We start from the raw sequence: 23,041 nt of genomic DNA, 5'->3' as shown, positions 1-23,041 counted from the left end.
TGTATACGTACTCACTCCACCCTCCTCCTCCTCCCTCCCTCCCTCCCTCCCCCCTCCCTCCCTCCCCTCCTCCCTTCTTTCCCTTTCCTTTCTCCTTCTCTCTCTCTCTCTCTCTCTCTCTCTCTCTCTCTCTCTCTCTCTCTCTTCTCTTTCTTTCTGACAACATCTCCATGTCCCAGGCTGGCCCAAAACTCATTACGTAGCAGAGAGACCATGTATAGCGCTTTGCACATGCTAGGCAATGCTCTCCCCTTTGAGCTGCTTCCCCAGCCGGCATGTTAATGCTAGTGAAGTCCACCTCACTTTGTTTTTCTTGTCTATGGTTCAAGCTTTTAGTGGTGTGGCCTAAAACCTGTTTGATTACTAACTCAAGGTTGCAGGGGCTCTCTGCTGTGCTTTCTGCCAACGCTTAGATTTTGTGACTCGCTCTGAGTTAGCATTGGTAAATGGGAGAGGTGAGGTGAGGTATTTTCTAAGTGGAACAGACTGTGAGCTTCTCAGGTAAAAGCTTGCTCTATTCATCTTCCCATTGTTGAAGCACAGTGCTGGAAGGCAATTGGGAAGGCTGTCTGGGTCATTCGTGCTGCTGTAGAAAAGTACCAGAGAGTGGTTGACTTATAAAGAACAGGAATGTATTTAATATGTGCGTGCACTTGTGGTAATGCATTTGTGTGTAGGTGGGTGTGACAGCCTGTGGGGCCGAAAGGGAACCTTGGGTGGTCGTTCTCGTCATCCCTCAAGCTCTGGACTTCTCATTTTTTTTCTGAGGGTCTCTTACTGACCTAGAGCTCCCCAAGTCGGGTAGGTTGGATGGCCAGTGAGCCCCAGGATTCCTTTTGTCCCTATCTCCCCAGGGTTGGGATTTCAACTACTCGACTACCATGACCAGATTTTTTTAATGGATTGTGGGGACCAACCTTACGTCTTCATGTTTCAAACAAATACTTCAGGGACTCTGCTATCCCCCCAATTTCCCCAGGTCCTTTAAAAACAGGCCCAGGATCCATTCTTTCTAAAGAATTGTTTATTTACTTTATGTATGTGTGTACACTGTTGCTGTCTTCAGACACACCAGAGGAGGCCATCAGATCCCATTCCAGTGTGGCTACTGGGAATTGAACTCAGGACCTCTTACCCACTGAGCCATCTCTCCAGCCCCCCAGAATCCATTGTTGAAGGTGCTGTAACTCAGACAGCTTCCCACTGCTGTGATCAAGACTGAGCTTGGAGCTGGGAGGGGACACCATTACTGAACCCAGAGCAAGGCTTATGGAATGAGTAGAGTGGAGGCAGGTGTCTGGCTGCTGCAAATGCAATGGTGCCTCCCTTTCCTGTGAGCCATAAACGTGACCCACACTCAGAAGCTCATCAGAAGGAGTGCTGAGGCTAAAAACATCCCCACTCCCCAGTGTGCTCCTTTCCCTTCTCCATTTTGCCTCTTGGGAGCTCATCTTGAACCTGAACTTCTATTTCTTTGTCTGTGTTTAAGACACCATCTCTTGTAACCCAGGTTGGCCTTGAAGTAGGTCTATAGCAGAGGATGACCTTGAACTGGTGGTCCTCCGGCCTCCATCTCCCAGGTACTGGCTGCACAACTCAGAGGGTAACTTTTCAGACTTAGCTTTGTAAACTCAGAGTGCTAAGGGCTGGGGATGTAGCTCAGTTGATAGAGAACCAGCCTAGTGTGCGGAAGCTCAGGGTTGGATCTCAAATACAACAGAAACCGGATGTGGTGGTGCACACCTATAATCCCAGCACTTGAGAAATAGAGACAGGAAAAATCAGTTCAAGGTCATCCTTGACTGTATAACAAGTTTAAAGTAGGCCTTGGTTCGTAAGGCCCTGTCTCAAAAAAAAAAAAAAAAAAAAAAAAAGCCAAAAAAAAAACCAAAGTTTCAGTTCAGCAGTGTAGTGAATTTGAAATCAGTTTGTTTTCTATAAGGTCAAAAATACATTTCATGAAATGATGTCTCTGGCTTCAGCCAGACAGCACTCTCCTTTTCCATTCCCGTGAATTTTTGGAGTGTACACATTTTGCAAATGAAAAGACGCTTTCTTTTGTAGAGGTGGAAAACTGAATAAAATCTAATTTGGGCAGAACATTTACTTTGCGTCTCTGAATGTTTACTTTCTTGTCACTTGTAATAATTATGCATCACGTCGAAGGAACAGCAAGGAAATTTAGACACTTCAGATCCCACTGTGGAATACAGTTATATGGATTCGGATATATTTTTAACCCGAGCACGTCTGCCCAGACACATCTAAAATGAAGAAGCTTGATGAGACATTCAAAATGCCGTGCTACAGCCAAACTTCCTCAAATGAAAATCAGGACTGTGTTAGTCAGCTCAAGCTGCTATGACAAATTACCACAGGCACAACTGGCAGAGATGTATTGCGTGCTGTTCCAGAGAGTTGGAGGTTCAAACTCCTGGGTACCTTCATGCATCTGCGCACACACACACACCTGAACACACACACATACACACACCCCTGAATACACACACACACACACACACACCCCTGAACATACACACACACACACCTGAACACACACACACACACACACACACACACACCTGAACATACACCCCTGCACACACACACACACATACACACACGCACACACACCCCTGCACATACACACACACACACACCTGAACACACACACACACATACACACACCTGAACACACACCCCTGAACACACACACCCCTATACATCCACAGGCCCCGCTTCTCGCCATCACAGGAGATAGCAGAAGCAAGCTCTTTTCTATTTACTATTTACTATTTTTTTTTTTTTTTTGGTCATGGAGTCATATGATCCACGCTGGTCTCAAACTTGACACGACAACTTGAGCTCCTAAGCCTTCTTCTTTCTCCTCTGAGTGCTGGAGTAACAGGTGTGCACCGCCATGTCAGGTGTGTGCAGTGTGATGCACTCATGTATGAAATGGTATGGTTTGTGCCAGGCTGCTGCGTCCCCAGCCCACCTGCTGTCACATTGGTGCAGTGCTCCATATGGAACCCAGATCTTTTCAGGAATCCTATGTGTTAGGATTCTTATCCCTATAGCCTGCTTATATTCCAAAAAGGTTAGGATTTCAATATAGGAATTATAGGAGGACACAATGCTGGAATCCTAAAAGGAGCTCTTTGTTTCCCAGCAACATAAAATGGGATAGTAGGGTGGTTGGAAAGATGGCTCAGTACTTAAGAGCACTTGCTACTCAATCATGAGGATCAGAGTGCAGATCCCAGCAGCCATATGAGGTGGCTTACAACTGCCTGTAATTTCAGCTTCTGGACACCTGCATGCACCCACACACATACACACACCTGCACACACACACACCTGTACACATACACCTACACACCTGTAAACACCTGCCCACACACCTGCCTCCACACACCTGCACACATCTGCCCACACCTGCACATACACACCTGCACACACACCTGTATACACCACCTACACACCTGCACACATCTGCCCACACCTGCACATACACACCTGCACACACACCTGCCCACACACACCTGTACACACCTACACACCTGCACACATCTGCCCACACCTGCACATACACACCTGCACACACACCTGCCCACACACACCTGTACACACCTACACACCTGCACACATCTGCCCACACACACTTGCACACATCTGCCCACACCTGCACATACACACCTGCACACACACCTGCCCACACACACCTGTAGACACCTACATACCTGCATACATCTGCCCACACACACTTGCACACATCCACACACACTTGCACATACACATCTGTACACACATCTGCACACACCTACACACCTGCACATATCTGCACAATACACCTACACACCTGCACACATCTGCTCACATACACACCTGTGCCCACGCCTGCCCCCCCCCACATAATCAAAATTTTAAAAATCTTTTTGAAAGAATCAAGTTATTATTACACAGGATAATAGTAGTAAGAAAAGATGATAAGTGCATATTTAAGATGATGAGACATTGATGTATTCAGGTTGTATGCAAAGATGTGGTAGGCGTATTTGTGCCAGAGAGCTGGATTCTTACTGAGTTTCTATGTAAATTGCGTGGCTCTTTGTTATTTTTTTTATTAACGTTTTATACTTTTCAGTTCACTCTAAAGTTTTACTGGGTATGGTTCTGTTATAATCATGACTGTAGCTAAGGCTGGTGTTGACATCTGAACTGCACTCCAGTGAGGTGAGAGATTTGGCTCCTAGACTTCCTGTATTTATCTGACAAGGGAATTCCAGCCTGCAGCGGAGAGGGCTGGCTCCAGTCTAATCCCTGTTAGGGAGATTTGGGGGTTTGTTACCACACCCCCACAAAAAACATCAGAAGTGGAGGACCCTGAGGTTTGAACCTAGGACCCTGCACATGCTAGGCAGCTGCTCAGCCCCTGCTATGTCCTCAGCCCTCCCGCCGTGTGCCGCTTCCTGGTTTCCTTTGTGTGTACAGGCGCTTGCATGTCTGTGAATCACGTGCCTGGGGCCCACAGAGGCCAGAAGAGGGCATCGGATCCCCAGTAACTGGAGCTACAGGTGGTTGTGAGTGTCTGTGTGGATTCTGGACGAGTAGCCAGTGCTCTGAGCCATCTCCCCAAATCCATGCTGCTCTTGCTCTACTCCCTGGGCCTGACTCACGAAGAGGAGACAGACACAGGCGAGTGCTCAGCGGCCGTTCATCCTGTTGACAGCATTTTGAGTGCAAATAATTTTTTTAACACTTTATAAGTTTTTGAGAATTTTAGACATATTTCCTGTATTTAAATATCATTTCTACCCCACCTCATCCCTTCTCCAACTCCTCTGATGTCACATCTCACTCCCTCTCAACTTCATGACTTTTCTTTAATTATTATTACTGTTACATATACGTGTGTGTGTGTGTGCACAGACAGGCACAAAATTGGCTGAGTCCATTGAGTATCGCACAAATTAATTTTTAAATAGTATATGGTGTCTACTTTGGCATTTCTTATTACATTTATTTTGTTTATCTTTATGTGTGTGTGTGTACAGTTTGGAGGTCAGAGGACAGCTTTCAGGAGTCTGTTCTTTCTTCCTACTATGTGGGTTTGGGGAATTTAATATAGATCGTCAGGCTTGGTGGCAAGCACCTTAACTCCCGAACTATCTCCCTCCCCCAACATAGAAATATATGTTCAAATGTGTATATGTGTGTGTGTGTGTGTGTGTGTGTGTGTGTGTGTGTGTGTGTGTGTGTGTGTAATGTCTTGTGTAGCCTAGGCTAGTCTCGATCCCTCTCTACAACCAACGATAACTTTGAACTTTTAATCTTCCTATTGACAACTTCAGATTACTGGTATTACAAGTAGGAGTCCCAGATTTTGTTTTTATTGTGGTTGAAATTGAACCCAGGACTTTTTGCTGCACCAGGAAAGTAGTCTACCAACTAAGTAACATCCCTGCCCCTGCCCCCTAAACACTTCATCCTGTCTGGTTTATCTTTGAGGTCCTGATCACCAACGGGACAATGATAAATTATGAACCTTCTTCTGGAAGACCAGGCCTGAACCGTAGAGCTAGGAGCTCCATTAATGGGTAATAAATTTAGGGTGAGGCAGGGAACTGTTGGAGTGACAGGAGCTGACATATTTACCCAGGGATATGAGTTTCAGCGCTTAGCCCCACACCACTCTCCAATGGGCATGTGGGCGGTGAAGGCTAAGTAACCATGGTGACACTAGTTTCTATCAGTGAAATAAGACAATGGGATGGAGAGAGACTATAGGTCTGTTTAGAAAAGATGGTTCCATGGGAAGGGCAACTGAAGCCAGCAGGGGACAGCCTAGCTAAGGCTATGTCAGAGGCAGAAAGGAGCAGACAGGACCAGCAAGCAGCCTGCAGGGTCGTGAGCTGAAGGGAGGGCCCACTCAGAACCCTCGAACACCAGGACATGATGCTCGGGGTTTGGCTGTAGAAGCCATTATCTAGGGCTGACGAGAGGGTAAGGGTACTTGTCCAGGCTGATGGCCTGACTTTGGTCCCCTGAACCCACAGGGTGGAAGGAGAGAGCCCACTCTTGAACGTTGTCCTCTGACTTCTACAAGGTCATCATGACATAGACAAACACCCACATACACACATATTATATATATTTATATTACATATAATAATATATTTATATTATATAATAATATATATTTATATATATAAATTTTAAAAGCTATCATGTAGATGTTTTTATTTATTTGTTTTGTTTTTTGGGTTTTGTGTTTTTTGAGACAGCATTTCCCTGTGTAGCCCAGGTTGTCCTGGAGCTAGCTTTGTAGACCAGGCTGGCCTCAAAATCAGAGATCTGCCAGTCTTTGCTATCTGAGTGCTGGGATTAAAGGTATGTGCCACCACTGCCCTGCAGGGTACCTTTTGTTTTATTTTGGGTCATTTTGGTTTTTTGAGTTGAGTATCTTGTCATGTAGTCCAGGTTGGTCTCAAACTTGTAATTCTACCCCAACTCCTGAGTAGCTAGGACTATAGCTATGCGCCACCATACGTGACTTCGTTACTTGGTTTTAAGTTAAAATAATCCATTCATACTTGTAGTGCTGAGGATGCACCAGTGACTAATAAAACCTAGAGAATCTTTCCCTGGCTTACAGATTGACAGACTTTGGCTACCGTGAAGAGGTTATTCAGGGCCAAGAGTAGAAGCAGAGGCCTGGGATGTAGCTCGGAGGTAGAGTTCTTGCCTTTCCTTGCCTTGCCCAGAATCCTAGGTCTGACCTCCCCAAACTGCATAAAGAAACAAGAATGGAAGCAGGGAGACAGGCTGGCACCCACCACAGACACATAGAGCTGTAACAGCAGTTCATCTCTGAGGAGCCGCTGCGGACATGGGGATAAGTGGGTAGATTTGGGGTTCTTTTGAAGGTAGGGATGACAGAGCCTTCTGCATATTGGATGGAGAGACTTCTGTTTGGGGCTTGGCAGGTTTGAGGGGCCCATGACAAAACTAAATACCAGGTGGAACGAAATACCAGAAAATCAATTCCACACACGGAGCAAAACCTGGAAAGCTTTAAGCCTCGGCTTGGATGTAGAGCCAGGCAGGGAGGTCCCACTCAATGAAACACCGCCCCTTGTAGAGGGGCCTCTCTCCATTGCGTGTTCCTTTGTGAACCCCTTTCCATCTAAGAAGAGGTGGAGAAAGACTCATGGAGAACTAACTTTCTCTCTCTCTCTCTCTCTCTCTCTCTCTCTCTCTCACTTCTGAGGACCTGGATGGTCACCTTGCATGCATAAATACCATTACAGAATGGCTCCCACACAGTCGATAATGTATGCAGGCTTTGGGGAGGGGCTTCTTCAATAATAAACCGTGTCTCAGGGAGAAATAGAGGTGTCTCTTTCCAGACGACTGGCCTCTCTCTGAGAGAGGGAGACCCCTTTAACCAAAGGAGGTAACCATATACCTGAGCAGCTGTAGTCTTTCTGGCTATAACCCTGTCTCTGGAGGGCGTATCCGGTACTCCGCACATTCTGGCTAACCAAAGGACAGTTTCTCAAACTGGCAAAGAACAACTCAAGCCTTGCCGAAGGCCAGCACCGTTCTAAATAGAAGCTCCAACATGGCAGGTCAGGGCGCATTTCTGACGTTACTGGGTTTCCGCAGTTTTGTTCTAGAATTTCTTTAAACAATAAGCCCTCTAATGATTTCCCTTTCTTCACGTAACTTTTTAGTAATGTGAATACTGAGTTAAGCTCAGACCCCCTTCTCCCCCGTATTCTTCAAAGCATTGCTAATGCAATACCTCATTCCTCTGTATAAGAACCCTACACGTTAAATGTGCTTTTCTTATTTCTAAGCTGTGAGAGAAATAGCCGCATTTCCCCCCTCATTACAAATGTAATGTGGGAAATAAAAGAAAGGGGAGTTCGCTCTCCTCTCAAGCTAGATATCCTAAGGAAGATGTCGACGTTCCCTTACTTTTTCAAGGTTCTTGGCGCACAGCAGGAACCAACCTGTGTGTCTATGTCATAGTCTTTCCTCTTGCTCAGTATTGAACTCTACGCACTGTGCCGTGTTTTTAACGTTCTCCGCGGCAGCCAGGCATGGTGGTGCACATCTTTAGTGTCAGCACTGGGGAGGCAAAGGCAGGCGGACTGGTGTGAATTGAGGCCAGCCTGGACTACATAGCACGTTCTAAGATAGCCAGGGCTACATACTGAGAGTTGCCCCTCAATAAACAGACAAGTAAGCAGTTAAGTGAACACCCCCTCACAAACCTCCTCATGCTTGCTTAAGGATGTGAGAGTTGTACAAACTGAAATGGTTGGCGTGGGTATCACCTATGGAAACAGTTTTGTGCTGACACTTCTAGCATTTTTCTTATTCTTTTTTCTTTTAAGATTAATTCTAAGAGGTAGGATTACTTGGCCAAAAATGTGAACAACATGGATACATTTTGGCTACTTCATCAACTGTGCTTTTTGGATTGGTGGTTGTTGTACTTTGGGGATTGCAATTGAAATACTGTAATTTTAGCTTGTTTTTTTTTAATGTATGTATGTGTGTATATGTTCACGCATGTGTATGTAGTGTGTATGTAGAGGTCAGAGGTTGACATGGAGTGTCTTTCCGAATCCATTCCTATCATAGTTTGCAGACAGGCTCAGAGCCTCCTCCCTCTGCCTTTCCAGTGCTGGGATCCCAGCTTGCGGGGACAGTCCTGGCTTTTACGTGGGGACTGGGGATCAAGCTTGAAATATTTTCTTTGCATGGGAAGCACTTGACCAACTGAGCCATAAAAATAAATACAATTTTTTTAGTAGACCTTGGGCTGGGTGTATACATAAGTACTATATATAAGGCTCTGTGTTCAGTCTCTAGTATAGCAAAACAAACAATAAAACATAGACTGTATTTATTTATGTAGCTATGTTAGGCCTACAGCACAACAGGACAGAAAGCACCCATTCAGCCTGTGCCTTCATATATGTCTAGCATCCCCATCCCACAGCTCCCCCGAAGCCACACGCCCTCAGCCACATCCCCTGCTGGCACTCTACCTCAGAATGGTTCTGGATCTTTCAAACTACTTTGTAGCCAAAAAAGACCCAGAACTTTTGATCTTCCTTCCTCCGCCGCCAGATGCCGGGATTACAGATATGTCTGCCGCATCAGGCTTACTCCGCTCAGACAGAACACAAGGCTACGCGGTACTCCACAAGCCCACTGGCAACTGAACCGCATCCCCACCCCGCCCAGTGCCGCTCCTGTTTCTCTGGCTACTTGAAAAGGTTGACTGTGGTAATTATTTCAAGCACCTCTTTCGTGAATTCCTTTCCGGTTCCTTCACTCAGGGATTGAAAACCAAAGCAAAGCCTGGTTTTCCTGGCATCCAGTGCAATGGATGGTACCCTACGAGGGGCAGCGTCTCCTTCAGGCTCTCTAGCTTTGGGTTTCTGGGAACTGGACCTGAGACTCTGCATATGGAACGGGTCTTCTGGGTGACACGTGTGTTTCCCGAAGGCATTTGAGCACCATGGCCTTGTGCCCTTGTGGTTATCAACAACATTGGAAGAAGCCTGAATGTTTCAGCACGAGTGTTTCTTCCTATTTGCTGCTGCTATTAATTAGGTGTAGTTTCCTGTTGTGTGAGCCTAGAGAGAGAAAGAGAGAAAGAGGGGGGAAGGAGAGAGGGAGAGGGGGAGAGAGCGCGCGCGCTGCCAGCGCCTCTCATCAGTGGGAGAGTGCCAGAGACGAATTAGTCAGATTTGAGGTCTCCTTGCAGGAATGTGCTCAGATGAGTAACATTTTTGCCATTCATAGGTGATTTAGCTAGTCTGCATTCTTCTTCGGAGAGCAGGTTCATTCATTGAAAAATTGGGAGCCACAGGAAATAATAGGTCTGGCAATTGCAGACTCCATTTTCAGTGGTGATAAGATGTAAGTGTCACCATGCTGAACAAAAACAGGGAAACAGGTCCCTATATCCGTACTGGAGGTAAGGGACACTGGTCACTCGTCACTCGGTGCCTGCCTCCTCACTAGCCCCAGTCCTCGCGCACCTGGATTGCACAGACGTGAGGGTCTGGCGGTGCCAGCATCGCCTCCAGCCAGGAAAGACAGAGTGAGGCCTTAGGAATCTGAGGAGGAGGAGCCAGACTCACTGCCTCCCTCTGTGACTGAAGGAGACATTGTGGAGGCCGCTGTGGAGGCCCACTCTTCCTCTTAGTCTTTGGCTACGACTGGCACAGCTCCCTCACCGGCCTACTGACACTTCCACCCTTGTCAGAAACACCCACTGAGCCGACAAAGAAAAGCTCATTCGAGTCAGAGGACCCAGCAGCCATAGGAGGAGGTAAAGCCACGCCTCCCAGCAGAGGGAACCAGTGGGCCGGGAATAAAAGAGCAATTTACATATTTAGGACCCGTGAGCACAATGTAAAGCTGCTGCCTTGACTTTAGAGTTTTGTGGGGCCCAGGAAAAAGTGCAAGAAACCCCAGAGAGATGAGCATCAAAATCAGAGTAGGGCTGTCAGGAAGGGCAAGTCAGACCAGCGCAGGAATGGCAGGGGCTCCAGCAGGAGCGGGGTGGGGGGTGGGGGGTGGGGAGAAGAGGCAATAGGGGAGTTACCTGTGAATTGAAGAAAAGAGTTAGAAAAGTTCACCAAGCTCCAGGTTGAAATGCGTTTTTAAAGGCAGAGTAGGGTTGTCGATGCTGGAAAGATGGTTCCGTGGTCCAACTTGATTCGGTTCCTAGCACCCACTTCAGAGTGATCCCAATTACCTGTAACTCCAGCTCTCTCTCTCTCTCTCTCTCTCTCTCTCTCTCTCTCACACACACACACACACACACACACACACACACACACACACACACACACACGGCATAGGCTCACACACAAATCCACATAAGTAAAAATTCAAAACCTTGGTGCGGCGAAGCAAAACTTAGCATGTTAAAAACAGGAAGTGTCTTCCTGACTTTGTCCTAAGCCGTACAGTGAGGGTTAATTAACAAAGGCAGAGCCAGTGAGACGGACCAGCAGAAACGGGCATCTGCAGCCAAACCTAAGAACTTCCATCTGTTTCCCCAGATCGAGAGAATCGACTTCTGAAAGTTGTTCTCTCACGTCCTGCTCCTAACTAAATAAAATTTAATAAAAAAATATAAAAAGCCCCAAAATCTTAACAGCTTGAAATAAAGAAACACAATTTAAATTCTGTTTTTATTTTTTGAGATGTCTTGTGATGTAACCTTGGCTAGCTTCAGATTCAAAATCCTCCTGAGTGTTGGGATTACATATTTGTGTCACTGTGCCGGCCAACTGTAATAAATTCCGACATCCTTAGATATTCAGACATCCTTAAATCAACTCTAATTAATTCTGACATCCTAGATATTCAGACATCCTTAAATCAAAGAGAAGCTCAAACTGAAATTAAAGCTGTGTAAAATAAATACCAGGAGCTGGGCATGGTGGATTATCCCTGAGATCCTCAATGCTTGAGGTGGCTCAGGCAGGAGGAGGGGAAATTGGAGGTCAGCCATGATTACACTGTGAGCTACTGTCTCAAAAGACAAACAAAAAAGTCTACACTCAGCTTAGGGCATAGCAGATATTGTCCTGAAACAAAATCACTTTCATATTAAGGAAAGACAGCAAAAAAGAACAGAGTTTTATTGGTGGGTTAGGGGACTCTCAGTTGGGAGTGGTACCTCTTTCTGGGTGTCCTGGGTCTCTGCTTCTGGGTTCATCAGTGCACTGCTAAAAAGAGCTCCTAATGCAGGTATATATCCAGGAGTGCAAGGCTAGCCTGATCTACACAGCAAGTTCTGGACTAGCCAGGGCTAATAGTTTAAAACCTTTAGTTTTAAACAAACAAACAAACAAACAAAGAAACAAACAAAAACTTCTTATGGAAAAAATGAATGGAGCACTCATGTACTTTCTCGAATTATGAAATGGACACTTGTGAATTTGCCAGTGACCCCACGTGTCCTTTGTGTTGCCCAGGTTCTCCAGGAGCAGATCCGTGCCAGGGACAACATCAGCTATGGAACTAATTCTGCCTTAAAGACGCTGGAGATGCGCCAGCTCTCTGGCTTGGGAGATCTGCGAGGAAGAGTTGCAAGGTAGGTGTACCAGTGACTGCCCTCAAAGTGTCCCATGGAAGCGTCTTGAGGAGGGAAAGGCTATTTTGGCTCACGGTTGGAGGCCACAGTCCATCAGGTAGGGCAGATGTGTCGTCAGGAGTGAGGGGACTGTTGTCATGGGTTCACAGTCAAGAAGCAGAGGCAGATGGTAACTGCCTTACCATCTAACTATGCTTAACTATGCTAAGCTTGGTTTCTTTCTCCTTTTTATTCAGTCTGGGACACCAGGATGCCAGCCCCCGAGGTGGCTCTGCCCACATTCAGGGTAGGCTTTCCTGCTTCAGTTTCGAGTCCCTGGGAATGCCCGCACTGCCAAGCCCAGAGGTCTCACCAGGTGATTCTGGATTCAGTCAAGCTGGCCAGATTACCCAGCACAGCAGATGTTCAAATGTTTGAGACTTTACTCCTTCGAGAGCAGTTTTCATTTGGCTTTGAGATGCTGGGGGTAAAGTGCTCACTGTGGAAGTTTGATGACCTGAGGTGGAAGGAGGGCACCAACTCCACAACATTGTCATCTTCACACACACACACACACACACACACACACACACACACACACACACACACACACCACTACCACCATCATCATAAATACCCAAATTTTTTATGAACTCCAATTTAGTGAAGAAGCCCCAGTAAATTCTTTTACTACTCCCTTTCCATTTGACCATAGAAGCTAGTGGCAGACTTCAACCCTGGGTGTCAACCTGCCATGATATCTTTGGTTTTTGAAACTGGCCAGGTGTTCTTGGGAGGAAATGATCAGAGAGCGCCCTCTGCTGGTAGAAGCTATTTGGTCACGTAATAGTATGATCATTGAATCACAGAACACAGGGGGTTTTTTACTGTTTGTAAAAATGTTCGTCTTTGTTATAATTAAGTTTTGCTTTATTTCCTGAAATTATTGACTTCTCATAGGCTGGAAATTTTAATATATGTTTTCCTATCAGTGTGGGTATTGTTTGGGTATGTTCCATGAACCCAGAGCCCCGGGATTACCTGGGATATTTTTCCAGGTATATTTTTGTTTACAGTTACATGTATGCATTTATGTGCACGTGTGTGTGTGTGTGTGTGTGTGTGTGTGTGTGTGTGTGTGTGTGTGTGTGTGTGTAGATCAGAGGATAATTGCAGAAGTCAATTCTCCCCTTCTGCCCCACCTGTCTCAGGAAACTCAAGTTATCAGGCTTGGCAAGTGCTTTTTACAGGTTGAACCTTCTTTCTGGCTCTTGCCCAGGACGTTGTGAGCAATGTCCACCATTCCCACATCCCACAGCTACTGAACTAGAATCTGTTTCTAACGAGATCCCTGGGTTCTGGGCACACTGGTGTTTTAAGAGCTGCTGCAAGAGACCTTCCTTCTGGATTACTTTAGCTGGCTGGAATGAAGTAGTCCAGACTGTCTGGATCTCTTCTACCCTCTGCTGCTATCAAGTACTTAGTACAACTCTGCAGCTAATAATGGGATTTGGAGCCAAGACACACGTTCAGCCAGCTTGGGGTGACAATGCACTCAGGTGAGCACGGGATGAGATTTAAGAACAGAGACCAACAGAGACCGGGCGCCATTAAGGCAGCAGAGGGAGCCATGTTCTGGTGTATTTGCGAGGAGACCACACCTAGTTATTGATTGATGTCAGTAGGTGCTGCAGTAGAGAAAGAGTCTCACCAAGATGCTAAGACTTCACTCCCCAGAGGGGTTCAGCCTTCTTGGGAAAGACGGACACCCAGCTAGCTCACTCCAGCTACTTTATTCAAAAATTATGCAAGGTTAATTGGGGCTAGGGAAGGTTTCAGCTAACAAAGTTATCTTGCCCTTGCCGTCCGTGAGAGCAGACAACCTACCCAAATCTCAGTCCCTTTTGACCATGGCCATAATCAAAAGTGAGAACTTCTGGTTAGTGAGGAGTGTCTAGGACCGAGGTCAGTGCAGCTGCAAGTTCTCCCAGAGCACCAAATGCTGCAGATTCTCTAGGGAGACAGCATTTCTTCGAGGTTCAAACAGTCTCAAAACAATTTCTCAGCTTCCACTGATTGACCCAAATATAGCAAAGGCTTTGCTGAAACATTGCACTCAAAGCCAGACATAAGGCTTACTCTCCATCTCCCTTAAAGCCAGACATAACAGCTTCACTAAACATGCATCACACTACATACACCTCGTGCCTTGATGCTGGGCATGCGTGTTGGCAGCGGAAGGGTAAAGAACACTTGACAGCTGGAGGAGGGCTCTAGGGATTGAACTGGCTGGGGTGACCACTCCTCTCTGGTTCTTGCTGGTGCGTTGTTCTTTTTTTGTCTTGCTTTGTTTTTATTTATTTAGTGTGCACATGTGTGCTGGAGTGTGCACCATGGGTAAGCAGGAGTCTGTGGACGAGAGAAGACATCAGATCTTCTGGAACTGGAGTTACAGGAGGTTAGAAGCTGCCCTGAGTGCCGGGGACTGAACCCAGCTCTCTGCGAGAGGGGAGCACTCGTAACCTCTGGGCCGCCTCTCCCGCCCCTTCTTTCTCTTATTATTTGTTTGGAATTGAAATGGAGTCCCGTAGCTCTAGCAGGCCTTGCACCATCTCGTTCCGTCTCAGTCTCCTGAGTGCTGGGGTTGCAGGTGTGCTCCACCATGCCTGGGCTGTCTGTCATTCGCTGTTCTCAGCAGAACGAGCCCCCTCCCGTCTCCGTAGTCTGACCCTGTGCGGTGGACATCACTGATCTCCTCACCTCTCCCTACTGTCGTCTTGACCCTTTGGTCTTACCCCGTCCTTGTTAATCTGCACAGAAGCACGTTCTTTTACCACAGGGCCTTGGCGCATGCTGAGCTCCCTCTTCTAACTCTGTCCACATTCAAAGGGTAGTGCAAATGTCTTCTCTGTGTGTAGTTCCTGGCCCCGCTCTGCAGAGTGCCCCCTCCCCTGACTTAAGCTCCATCCAGTCACTCTGTGGTCTTCTGTGTTGTCTTAGCGTGGGGTTCTGTTTCATTTACTTCTGTGGTCAGGTGCCTGGAGCTGTTGGACACAGCAGATACTCACAAATGCTCTTTTGGATGAATGACCGATCTAGAAAGGTCAATGGGGCAGGACTGCAAAACCTTGAGTCCTTGTTTGACGTTTGAAAGACCCTAAGCTCGGAAAACAATGGGGGCTTGGAAGGACTTGAGGCCCAAGGTAGAGCAGGGGCTTGGGAGACAGCTGATGATTTTCATGGCCACTATATTTGTTAGGAGTCTTTCTCTAGAGCAGTGGTTCTCAACCTTCCTAAAGCTGTGGCCCTTTAATTCAGTTCCTCATGTTGTGCTGACCCCCAATCATAAAAGTATTTTCATTGCTACTTCATGACTGTAGTTTTGCTACTGTTATGGATTGTAATATAAATATCTGCGTTTTCTGATCATCTTTGATGACCCCTGTAAAGGAGTCATTTGACCCCAAAGGGGTCCTGACACATAGGCTGAGAATCACTGTTCTAGAAAAACAGAATCAGCAGTGGCGCGTGCGTGTCTATGTGTGTAATGAGTATATTGGTCTGTGCAGCATAGTCTGCCAGTTAGATATTGCTTATCTCCATGCTGAAGAGGCTGAGGACTGGGGAACTGCTCATTCTGAGTCCTCAAGCAGCCCAACCCTGGTGCTGAGGGCCTGGAGGATTTCCAGAGAGCCCAGAGTCTTTAGTCCAATTTGGAAGCCTGAAGAAACCTGAGTCTGATATCAATGGGGAGAGTAGCAGTATCAGCACGAGGGTAGATGACCCTGTCAGTGAGGCTCAAAGGCGAGGAGTCACACAGCGCAGGTTCCTCTCAGATCCCCTTTTATCTGGGCTGCCACAGGAAGGCGCTGCCCATGTTTAGTGTGGGTCTTCTCGCTTCTACTTGCCCGATCAGAAAAATCCCTCACAGGTGTGCCGAGTGGCTAGATCCAGTCAAGATGATAACCCAAATTGCCTGTCACACCACTGTGGGTGTGACACGTGTTCAACAGGCAGGGAGGGAGGAAGCCTCAATGGCTGCTACCGGCACCTCAGCCCGGCAGTGAAAACTGATATCATCTTTATGACTTCGTATCTAGACCCAGCAGAATTCTCTTGAAATGCCTTCTGGAATCTTCCATTCTGCTTCAGCATGGCCCGTCAGCTTCTCCAGCTTGCTCCTCCCCTGTTAACAAACACCCAGATTCTAAAACCTCCTTAAGTGTTTGTTTTAAGCGCTGGATAATTTGGGTCTGTTTTGTGGCTATATCTGTCATTCTCTTGGAAAGCTAATGAGACTTTGTTGAAATGCATTCGGCTGAGATAAAGCTCTCCTTGGCAAGAGTTCGACTTTCGTGCACTGATTGCATAATCGTCGTGAAGAAGTATAGCCTTTAAAGTGACACCACTGACTCCCATTTGGATGTGTGGTTTGGATGGATCTATTAGTACCACAGTTAGCAGCGCGTGGGCCCTCGCTCCTCGCCTGCAGACCTAGGTCAGGCAGGTTCTTCATGGAGGGACATTCTTCCCACTAAGCACAGTGCACCTCACACAGGACCTGGCCAGAGATTTTTTTTCATTTCTTCTAGAAGCAAAGCTCACGTTAGCTTCCAAGTTCCTACTGGAATGTTTGCTCCCATGCTTTGCATGTGGTCTGCGTTTTTCCAAAATTCAGTGGCCCCTTCCTCTTTCTTCTCCGATAGGGTGTGGGTGTGCCTGGAGGCAGAGGGTTAGAGGGAAAATATCCAAATGTTAAGGCGTAAGCTCCCAACACCTGGGAAATGGTAATTAGAGAATGATAATATTGGAACCTTCACAGAGGGCACCGCGGCGGACCGGAGAGTACTACCCCTCCCCCTCCCTCCCTCCCTCTCTTCCACTCTCTCTCTCCTGCTCATTATGAAGAGATTTTGTGATATGTAATTCACACATAAGCAAGCAGTGGAGGAGGGGTCTGGAGAGGTAGCTTAGCACTAAAGAGTGTTTGTTGCTCTTCCAAAGGATCCAAGTTTGCTTCCCAGGATCGGTGTCTACTCTCATGGTTCATGCCTGCCTGTTACTCCAGCTCTAGGGACCTGACAGCCTCTTCTGAACTTTGCAGCAGGCGTGCGCACGCGTGCGCACACACACACACATATACACACACATACACACACATATACACACATACACACACATATACACACACACATACATACATACACACACATACACACACATACACACACACATACACACACACAGAGGGAAGGGGGGAGGCTATTTAAAAACAGAACTTTGAAGTATACAATTCCATGCATTTTAGTGTGTTTACTATGCACAGTTTATCACAGGATATTCGAACAGTTCAGAAAGAAATCCCATCTTCCCTCAACCCCTGTATATGGCAACCACAAAAATTCTTTCTTTCTCTATGAATTTGCCTCTCTTGATGTTTCCTGTAAATGGAATCATCCCGGACCAGCTTTAAGAGGAGCTTCTTACCCTCAGTGTCGTCTTTTCAGGGTTGATCTGCATGTGGCCTGTCCGCACATTGTGGCTTTCTGTGGCCAAGAGACACCACGTTGTGAGCAGATATGCTGTTTCTATTTTTATCTACTATAAGTTATAATATTATAATTATAGAGAATGTATAAAATACAATTATAAATAATTATGGAGAATATATAAAATACAATTATAAACTATAAATACAGCTGGGGATATTTGTTTATGAGGGCTTGAATATTTACGTTTTTAAAAATATTTATTTTTATTTTCCATGTACAACTGTTTTCCTTGCATACATGTATGTGTACCACATGTGTGTGTGTGTGTGTGTGTGTGTGTGTGTGTGTGTGTATGTACCATGCCTATGTAATGACCATAGAGACCAGAGAAGGGTGTCAGGCCCCCTGGAGTTGGTGTTATAGGTGCACAGCCGGATATGAGTGTTATGAACCAAACTCCATCTCTCTGTGAGTGTTCTTGGTCACTGATTCATATCCAGCCTGGAAGTAGCTTTTTATACATGGTGTGAGGTAGGCTTCCGAGTTCATTCTTTTGCATGCTTAGTTCTTTCCCAATACCATCAGTCAAATATCTAGTTTATCCCTCACTGAATTGTCTTGGCACCATACTTGAAAAACATTTGGGGGTAGGGACAGTTAAGTTTCTTCTTTCTCCTTTTCTTTTCCCCTTCCTCAGCCTACTCCCCGCCTCCACCCCATGCCTCTCCCCTACCCACTCCCTCTACCCACTTCCCTTCCTTTTCTATCTCTTGCTCTCTTTTATTGTGTGTGCACCAGAGGTTAGGCTCGGGTGTTACTCTCTGGAGCCATCCACTTTTAAAAAGGTTTTTATTTACTTATTTAATGTATATGAGTTCACTGTACTGTCGCTGACCCATCAGAAGAGGGCATCAGATCCCATTACAGATGGTTGTGAGCCACCATGTGGTTGCTGGGAATTGAACTCAGGACCTCTGGAAGAGCAGTCTTAACCACTGAACCATCTCTCCAGCTTAAAAAACATCCACTTAAAAAAAAAAAACAAAACAAAAAATAAAAAACAACTCTGTGTGTGTGTGTGTGTGTGTGTGTGTGTGTGTGTGTGTGTGCACATGGTTATGACACTGTGGAATCAGTTCTCTCTTCCACTATGTGGGTTCTGAAGACTGAACTTAGATCCTCAATTTTGCACAGTAAGTACTTTCCCCACCAAACAAACTCATGTGTGTGTAAAACATGCATTTTCAGGTACACAAGCCTGCACGAGCCATGGTGCCCTGCCAGTGTGGAAGTCAGAGAACAGCTATTGAGGGTTGGTTCTCTCCCGCCACCACCTTGTGGGATCCAGGGATTGAACTCAGGTTGTTGGGCCTGGGTGCCTGTACCTCTGTCCTCTGAGCCATCTCACCAGCCATTTTAAAACAAAACAGGCTCACTTGCTGGCCTTGAACTTACCAATTAGGCTAGACTGGCATCCAGTGATCTGGGAGATGTCTGTCTCTGCCTCCTCAGTGCTCCCAAGTGCTTATTTTCTTACCAGATATATATATATATATATATATATATATATATATATATATATATATATATGTGTGTGTGTGTGTCAATTATGTGTAGGTGTGCATGTGAGTATAGGTGCCTGCTAAGGCCGGAAGTATTGGATCCCTGCCGCTGAGTTATATATGGGCTGTGGTGAGCCACCTGACATGGATTCTGGAGACCGGATTCTAGTCTTCTGCAGGAGCAGTAAATGCTCCTAACTCCAGAGCCGTCTCTCCAGCCCCGCAGCTGGCTTTTTTACAGGCATTCTGAACATCAGACACAGTTCTACATGTTTGACTGTCGGGCCTCCTCTGCAGCCCAGGAGTGCAGTTTCTGAGGAGCCCTTGCATTTCCCGGTGCATTTTATGTATGGGAGGCAGCTCTTTCGAATGCTTTTAAACTTTAACGAGTGTCTGTCCTTTCCCTGGAAAGGTGTGACGCCAGCATAGCCAGACTCTCCGCAGAGCATAAGACGACCTACGAGGGCCTCCAGCACTTGAACAAGGAACAGCAGGCAGCCAAGCTGATCCTGGAGACAAAAATCAAGGACGCAGAAGGACAGGTATGGCCGGGTCAGGCGCCTCTTGGAAGTCAGAGTTTGTTCTCAGCTCAGAATAGCAAGGCGCTGCTTGGGTTTTGCAGTGTAGCCAGTTGGGGCCCCCAGTGTGGGTCCCCAGTGCGGGGGTTTATGCAAATCCTCAGCTTTCTGTCTTCCTTCCCTCCGCTCGGCCCTTCATGAAGCCAGATCACAAGGAGTGTCTGGTTCAGTGCCAATTGAAAGATCCTTCCCCCTTATTCATAAAACAAGTGCTATACTCTATCCAGAACTTCTACATTACACCTCCCAGACCACCTCCTGCTCAGGGGAGTGACCCATTGTCGCTGCTTATCCCAGCGTGTATGTTCTTTACTGACCGGGACTCCCTGCATGTACCGAGTCATCGAGTGGTCTGAATGTGGGGCCTGATGCGGCTACAGAGTCAGCCGTCAAATGAACCCTAGGGTATTTTACCTTGAAATTTATAGTTTACTTCACAAAGTGAAACTCAGCATTTTAGTTTGGAATGGTTTCTTTTCTTTCTTTCTTTTTTTTTTTTCTTTTTTTTTTTTTTTCGAGCTGGGGACCAACCTAGGGGCCTTTGCGCTTTTGCTAGGCAAGCGCTCTACCACTGAGCCAAATCCCCAACCCCTGGAATGGTTTCTTTTTATGATCTTTATTACCTTTACATGTGTGTGTGTGTGTGTGTGTGTGTGTGTGTGTACACACACATACGTAAGTATAGGTGCTCTCAGAGGCCGGAAGACTTGGATTTCCATCGGAGCTGGATTACAAGGGTTGAAAGCAACCTGACATGTGGGTGGGAAGCAGGGTTGGGGGTATGGGGGGTGATGGAGGGGCATGGAGTGGGTGGGGTTTGAACTCTGAGGTGTATGTGTTCTTAACTGCAGAGTCATAATCTCTGGCCCCTTCTTCATCGATTTTTATAGTTTGGATTTTGTTACTTACAAGCTCCCCTTGTCACAACAGGTCTAGCCTCCTCAGTCTTTCCCACAGTATCTGCCTAATTTACTATTCTACCTATCTAGAGACTGTTCTAGAAAAACAGGAGCATCTGGGTAATTTTCAGGATAAAAAACAAAAAACAAACAAACAAACAAAAAGCCCATTAACCTCAACCCTCCTCAGCAGGGATCCAAAGCTACTTGTAAAAACAAGGGTATTGTAAAACTTTAAAAAGGAAAAGCGGGCCTTCATGTTGCTTTTCTTTTAAATTGAGGAGGGCCTGGCTTCATAGCATAGGTCTACAATCCCAGACAGTCTGGAGGCTGAGGCAGGAGCATCCCACACTCAAGTCTTGCACTGGCTAAAGAGTGAGCTGGGCCAACCTGAGCAATTTGCACATCTTAAAATAAAAAGTAAAGACAGGTGGCTCAGTTGAGTAGAGGCCAAGTCTGATCACCTGAGTTCAGTCTCTGGAACCCACACAATGGAAAGGTAGAACTGGCTCCCACAAGTTGTCCTCTGATCCCCACACGTGACCTGTGACATTTACACATCTATACTCATGCGCATAAAGGAAGTAAATAAATGTTGAAAGTTACAGACAAGGCTAAGGACATAGCTTAGCGCCGGAGTGCTTGCCCTGTGTCTTTTGCTGATTTGTGGGTTCTTCTCTACCCTTCTTCTGTGTTTTCAACACCATAACACTAGATACGAGGGAAAAATGGATAGAGGGGAAAGGAAAGAGATCCCTGAGCAAAGTCAGGGGTCGGAAAGGGGTGACTTATCGTTAGACTACTTCCTTCTGATTAGAGGCGTGGAGATCCTTGGGATGAACTTGATCTCACTGTCAGGACATCTCGTTTCTTCTCTGTGTATGACCACTTAACAAATCACAACAAACAAGCACCAGCCCAGCCCACCCCTCAGGGCCCTGATAGCATGTACATACGTTTGAAAAGTCCCCAGAATTCCTAATGTCACACAACCATGGAAACTATCTGTAGCTGGCAAAATCGCACCCCTGCTAGAGCATGGGGCAAATCATAGTCAGCTGCAGTGGAAAACATGAAGCAGCCCTGTATCCCACACCTGGGGTTAAAACTAAAACATAAACCAAAACTCCAACATTGTCACTATAGTCCCTAGTAATGGAGCAGGGTCTGTGGGAGTGAGAATGAGATCATTACAAAAGGAAAATAAATGTTTCCTGGTAGCTAAGGTGAGGACAATACAGAGATCTAACAAGAGAGACATGATGATGATTGGGAAGAGGAGGAGGGGGAGGAGAGGGAAGAGGGGGAGGAGGAGGAGGGGGAGGAGGGGAGGAGGAGGAGGGGGAGGAGCAGACTGATGATATTGATCCACATCTTACAAATATCATGAATCTTAACTCAGGAACGTTGAACAACATTTAACTTTTCAGAAAATGTGATCATTTTGTACAGGACTAGTTTAACATTAAACTTTAGTGAAAACAACATTCAAATAAAAGCAAAGGCCAGGAGTGGAGAACTGGAAGGACGTAGCCCACAGAGGGTCTTCTGTAGCACTTTGCTTGATGAGGAGAAACATCTGGAACCTTGGTTTGTCTGTAAGCCATAGAAACTCTGCCCCCCAACCCCAGGATTGGCAGCCACGGTGCTGGTGGAATCCAGGGTAATGATGGCAGTGCGCCGTGACAGCTGGCAGAGGACAGCCCTGGGCAGGAGCTGGGTTGCTCATTAGAGAGCTCTGAAGTTTAGGCTCACTTCCTGATGGATATTTTGACAGTGTCCCTTGTCTTAATTTTTGCTGGGTGTAAATGAAAGAAAGCAAAGACAGAGGCTATGTAGATGGTGTATGAGTTAAAGCACCCATGGGCACCAGCAGAAGGGCTTGGGTTTGGATCCGCAGCACCCAATTAAAGCTAGACACTGTGGGGGCTGGAGAGATGGCTCGGCAGTTAACAGCACTTGTTTTTTCAGAGGACCTGAGTTCAGTTCCCAGTACTCACTCAGTAGCTCACAACCATATCTCCAGTCCTAGGAAATCTGATGCCCTCTTCTGACCTCTGCAGGTACAAGATACACACATGATGCACATACAGACATTCAGGCAAACACTCATGCACATAAAATAAAATAATCTAAATTCTTTTTAATGTTGGACATTGTGATACACCCTGTCCTGGGTGGTAGAGAAACCAGTTATTCTAGCCAATAGGTGAGTTCCGTGTTCAACGAGAGGACCCTGTCTCAAAAAACAAAGTGGACAGTGAGGAAGACAGTGACTGTCAACCACTGGCCTTCATATGTACCCTTGTACACATGTACCTGCATACACACAGAGGAGTACAGATACTCACACACAGAGACACATACACAGACACAGACACACACACAC

General features: G+C 46.4%; 1 protein-coding gene across 2 annotated transcripts in view; it reads left to right on the top strand.

The window, feature by feature from the left end:
* Fam81a (family with sequence similarity 81 member A) overlaps nt 1-23,041 on the top strand; it is a 58,547-nt gene that overhangs the window by 22,421 nt on the left and 13,085 nt on the right. For both annotated transcript variants that reach the window (XM_032909529.1, XM_032909528.1), the window contains exons 4-5: nt 12,024-12,142; nt 19,588-19,717. In XM_032909529.1, coding sequence (XP_032765420.1) covers nt 12,024-12,142; nt 19,588-19,717 — 249 coding nt within the window. The remainder of the gene's footprint in view (nt 1-12,023; nt 12,143-19,587; nt 19,718-23,041) is intronic.

Source organism: Rattus rattus, chromosome 8, assembly GCF_011064425.1.
Source record: "Rattus rattus isolate New Zealand chromosome 8, Rrattus_CSIRO_v1, whole genome shotgun sequence".
Taxonomy (NCBI): domain Eukaryota; kingdom Metazoa; phylum Chordata; class Mammalia; order Rodentia; family Muridae; genus Rattus; species Rattus rattus.
This window is presented reverse-complemented; position numbering and strand designations above follow the sequence as displayed.